This window comes from Aegilops tauschii, chromosome 3, assembly GCF_002575655.3.
Source record: "Aegilops tauschii subsp. strangulata cultivar AL8/78 chromosome 3, Aet v6.0, whole genome shotgun sequence".
NCBI lineage: Eukaryota > Viridiplantae > Streptophyta > Magnoliopsida > Poales > Poaceae > Aegilops > Aegilops tauschii.
The window spans coordinates 518,944,517-518,949,779 of record NC_053037.3 but is presented as its reverse complement, the minus strand read 5'-3'; the positions used below and the strand labels follow the sequence as shown (position 1 = coordinate 518,949,779).

The 5,263-nt window shown below is 44.9% G+C and overlaps 1 protein-coding gene across 1 annotated transcript; it reads right to left on the bottom strand.

The window, feature by feature from the left end:
• Positions 1-3,256: 3,256 nt before the first annotated feature.
• LOC109741863 (uncharacterized) lies at positions 3,257-4,189 on the bottom strand. Its single transcript, XM_020300949.4, has 2 exons — positions 3,770-4,189; positions 3,257-3,616 (listed from the first exon to the last, which is right to left on the bottom strand). Exons 1-2 carry the CDS (start codon positions 4,007-4,009, stop codon positions 3,431-3,433), a joined length of 426 nt encoding a protein of 141 aa, XP_020156538.1. The 5' UTR covers positions 4,010-4,189; the 3' UTR covers positions 3,257-3,430.
• Between the last annotated feature and the right edge of the window lie 1,074 nt (positions 4,190-5,263).

Here is a 5,263-nt window from a genome sequence, read left to right as displayed (position 1 = left end):
AAACAATGACCTTCTCTTCTTTGGTAAGAGCGTAGCTGGCACGACCTTGAAACCATTCCGGATGCCGGTCATCTAGGTCTTTCAAAAGTTGCTGGTCCTGCCGTGCTTCCTTTGTATCATTTGTCTTCCCATACACGCCCAAGAAGCTTAGCAGGTTCACGCAAATATTCTTCGTAACATGCATCACATCAATTGCAGAGCGGACATCTAGGACTTTCCAATATTCTAGCTCCCAAATATAGATTTCTTCTTCCACATGGGTGCGTGCCCGTCAACTCCCCGCGGAACTGATTGTCCGCCAGGACCCTTTCCAAAGATGACTTTCAAATCCTTGACCATATCAAATATCTCAGCACCAGTACGTTCCGCAGGCTTCGGCCGGTGACCTGCCTTGCCGTTGAAATGCTTGCCTTTCTTTCTTACGTTATGATTTCGGGGAAGAAATCGACGATGACCCAGGTACACGTTCTTCTTACAATTACCCAAACGTACACTTTCAGTCTCATGTAAGCAGTGCGTGCATGCATTGTATCCCTTATTTGTCTGTCCCGAAAGGTTACTGAGAGCAGGCCAATCGTTGATGGTTACAAAAAGCAACGCTCGTAGGTCAAATTCCTCTTCTTTGTGCTCATCCCAGACACGTACACCAGGTCTGCCCCACAACTGTAAAAGTTCATCAACTAATGGCCTTAGGTACACATCGATGTCGTTCCCGGGTTGCTTTGGACCTTGGATGAGCACTGGCATCATAATGAACTTCCGCTTCATGCACAACCAAGGAGGAAGGTTGTAGATGCATAGAGTCACGGGCCAGGTGCTATGGCTGGAGCTTTGCTCGCCAAAAGGATTCATGCCATCAGTACTTAGACCAAATCTTATGTTCCTTGCGTCAGCTGCAAAATCTTTGAACACTCTGTCGATCTTTCTCCATTGCGTTCCATCAGCGGTGTGTCTCAACTCCCCGTCGGACTTACGGTCCTCTTTGTGCCATCGCAACGACTTGGCATGCTTTTTGTTCCTGAACAGACGTTTCAACCGTGGTATTATAGGAGCATACCACATCACCTTGGCGGGAACCCTCTTCCTGGGTTTCTCGCCCTCAACATCGTCACCAGGGTCATCGCCTCTGATCTTATAACGCAATGCAGTGCATACAGGGCATTCATTCAAATTCTCGTATTCACCGCGGTAGAGGATGCAGTCGTTAATGCATGCATGTATCTTCAGAACCTCTAAACCTAGAGGGCAGACAACCTTCTTTGCTTCGTACGTACTGGCGGGCAACTCGTTATTCTTCGGAAACATATTCTTCAACATTTTCAGCAAATTTTCAAATGATGAGTCAGCTACACCTTCCTGTGCCTTCCATTTTAGCAAATCCAGTGTGCAGCCCAGCTTTTTCAGACTATTATCGCATCCTGGGTACAACGACTTTTTGTGATCCTCTAACATGCGATCCAAATTCTCCCTCTCCTTGTCAGTTTCGCAGCGTTTTCGTGCATCAGCAATGGTCCGACCAAGATCATCAGCGGGCTCATCATGTGCCTCTTCTTCACCTTCACCTAACCCTTCCCCACCTTCAGCATCATCCTCCATGAAAGTATCACCGAAATGATCATGATAGTTGTCATCAATATCATCCCCTTCTTCATCTTCTTCCATTCTAACCCCTCTTTCTCCATGCTTGGTCCAACAATTATAGCTTCGCATGAAACCGTGCCGAAGCAGGTGCATGTGAACGTCTCTTGAGGAGGAGTAACCCTTCTGATTCTTACAGACAGCACATGGACAGATAATAAAACCTCGCTGCTTGTTCGCATTTGCCACTACGAGGAAATCTTTCAAACCAGTAGTGAACTCGCCGGAGAGTCGGGGACCGTACATCCATTGCCGATTCATCTGCATTATTATTATATAAAGTATATAATTAACCATCATGCATTTGTTAAACTAACTAGCTAGAAATAATACAAATTAAACAATGAAGTACACACATGCATATTTTATCAATGACACATGAAAGGTTCAAGTTGCTAACCGCGATCGCGGAGGAAAAATAAATGAGAAAGCTCAAGTGTGGCTCGGACACTTCATATCATGTTTGTTTCATGCTCTCGGGCATTTCATCGAACACCTTGTGTGCATAGGAGGAACCAAAAGCAAACCCACCACCCCCCTTCTGAATTGTGGCTAAGTGAAGTGAGCTGAGTCCTATATATAGGGATGGGCCTTTAGTCCCGGTTGGCCTGGCCAACCGCAACTAAAGGCCTTCGGGCCAGCCTGAGGACCTTTAGTCCCGGTTGGCCAGGCCAACCGGGACTAAAGCCCCTCCCGTCCCCCAGCTGTCGACCGAGCGCGCTGGGCCCAGATAGTTGGTCGCGGGTCTCCTCCCGAACCGCGACTAAAGACCCCTTTGGTCGCAGTTCGATTATTTTAGGGACTAATGGGGCGTATGGAAGCCTCTGTTTCTACTAGTGACCGTCCCCAGCTTGCACAACAAACAACTCCCACATAAAAAAAATAAGAGTCAATTACATCACCGATGCTTAAACTTGACGAGAAAAGTCACTTTAGTGCTAAAACTCGTGGGATACATCAAATTGGTGCAACAACTTGGCTCGGATACGAAATCGGCGCTAACTAGGCACGCCAGCGTGGTGTTGAGCATGCTGTCAGCGACTAGACGGTGAGAGGTGGGCGTGTGGACTACTTTTGGCAATTTTGGAGGCCATAGCCTGCCGTGAGGCGTCAGCGCTAGCAGAGGATCTCTCCCTTCAAAACTTCGAAGTCGCATGCGATTACAAACCAGTGATTGAAGACATTAAGGAAGGCCAAGGATGTGCTCACCTGTCAGTAGTCAAAGAATTTTTCTTCGTAGAACCAATTTTCATAGATGTAATTTTATTTTTGAGGGCAGAGCATCTCGAATGTTGATGCTCACAATCTTGCCAAACACACTCTCGCTTGATTCGGGTCGCCACCTGTGGCTCATTAACCCGCACGATCCAGTGCATATCCCTCTTTCTATTCACGTAGATCAATAAAGTGTTTGGTAACCCTTTAAAAAAATGTCCCAGCTTGCACAAAAGACAAAAACACATGAATCTTGAAGCACAAGTATCCGAAGACGACCGGGATGATTGAGACTTTGCTAAATCTCAGTTGATTGAGTTTTAGCCGAACCATAGAAAAATATTATCGTTACACTGTATTCAAACAAACCACATACAGAAAAATTTGAAAGAAATACTCTCTCTGTACACAAATATAAGACGTTTTAGGTCATTAAAATGTCTTGCACTTGTTTATAGAAAGTACAATTCTATAAAGTCCAACAAGAAAGAACACCCCTGGAATATCTAGCTAGAGAATGAAGAACAGGTTTAGCGGCTCCCATCAACTTAACCTAGCCAAGCTATTTCTGTTTTGTCTAGCCGTCCTGAACGTGTGATTCTGACGTTTCACAGTTGGCAATCAGCATGATAAGCCCAGCACAGACAAAAGGATAAAAGGGCGAGCATAACAACACCAAGAGGGGATGCGGTGCTTTCTTGAGAATCAAGCCGCCCAGGACAAAATCGGTGATCAACACGGTCCCCAGGGTAACCAGAAAACCCTGCAATGACAGAGAGACGGGTGTGAGTGGAGTGCAACCATGGCCAATTTGACCTTCCGCTGGACCCAGAGCATAATTGAACGTGAATTGAAGATCGGTTGAAGTAGGTGTACTTATTAAAGTACGATCTCGACCTGGTTCTGCCGTACGTACCTTGGTGAACATCTTGCAGGAGGTGCACTTGTCACGGGGTGGTGGTCTTCTCGTCGCCGACGACGGTCGTGGATCCGTTCCCTCCGGCGGCAGCGGGTAACCGACGACGGCCGCCGGCTTCCTCTGCCCGCGCTCGACGTCGTCGATCAGCGGGTAGCCAAGGGCCACGTCCCCATCGTCGCCTAATCCCTCCATGCCGCGGGCGCGCACGGCGAAGTCCTCGGCCGCGCCAGCCATCATACGCGGTTACGATCGGGAGCAGGTGCACGTACGTGGTAAGGTTTGAGATGGAGATTAACTCGTGTCTGTTGGGGCCATCCAGGTTGATTTGTTTTTTTTTTTTGCGGAAAGATTTGTTAGGTATTTGGACCGGTACCGAGGAGCGCCATTTAAACCATCCCCATTTGTTGGTTTGGAAAATGCTCAGATGGGGCGCCGGATCACGCGCATCAATCAGTCGTGCTCCGAAATAAAATCACCCTACTCTAGCTTGCTGCCAAGGATTTTATTTAGCTGCTGATCTCAATCTTCCAAGCATGCACGTAGCTACTGATTGTTCTGCCACTATTAGTCATCTCAAGGGGAAGTACAGAGGAGCATCGTCACTGATCATTCGAGAGATCCAAGAAAGGTGGAGTCAATATCCTGAAGCGAAGACAGTGCATGAAGGGAGGGAGACAAACTTTGAAGCTCATGGTCTTGCCAAGGCGGCACATCTATAGCTAATGGCCGTCATGTTCGGCATACTACCACTCCAGACCTTATTTGTATTGATGACACTAGAAATTGCAACAAAAAAATTATATAATTTTTAATGGTTATGACTGCATTTTGCTGCATCACCGAGATACACTATCACTCTCTTCGTGAAATCATGAATATTTTATAAAACTCGTGAACATATTTGAAATTGTAAACATTTTTTAACTCATGAACATTTTGTACTATTTGCAAACTTTTTTTAAAAAAGATGTGAATAATCTTTAAACAATTGTTTTGAATCGGCGAACATTTCTATAGTCAATGAACTTTTTTTGGAAATTTGTGGAACAATTTTTTAAATTCACAAACATTTTTTTATTTAACATTTTTTTTTAAATGATGATTAATTTTAATCAACGAATATTTTATGAATGAATAAACTATTTTGTAAGTTACGAATAATTTTTGAATTTTTAGGATATTTTTCCATTCATTAACAATTTTTTAATACATTAACTTTTTGAAAATCATGAACATTTTTTGATTTCGTGAATATTTCTTTTCAAAATTTCAAACATTTTTTGAATAAGCAAACATTTTTTTACAGCACACTTTAGCCGTCCGCTATGCATTGATGCTTCTGTGGGCCTGCGCTGAATATGCCCAAACCATCTTAGACGATGTTGGCCAAGCTTCTCTTCAATCGGTGCTATCCCAACGCTATCTCGTATAACATCATTCCGAACTAGGTCTTCCTTGTGTGGCCAGACATCCACCGAGTTGTGTAAACCA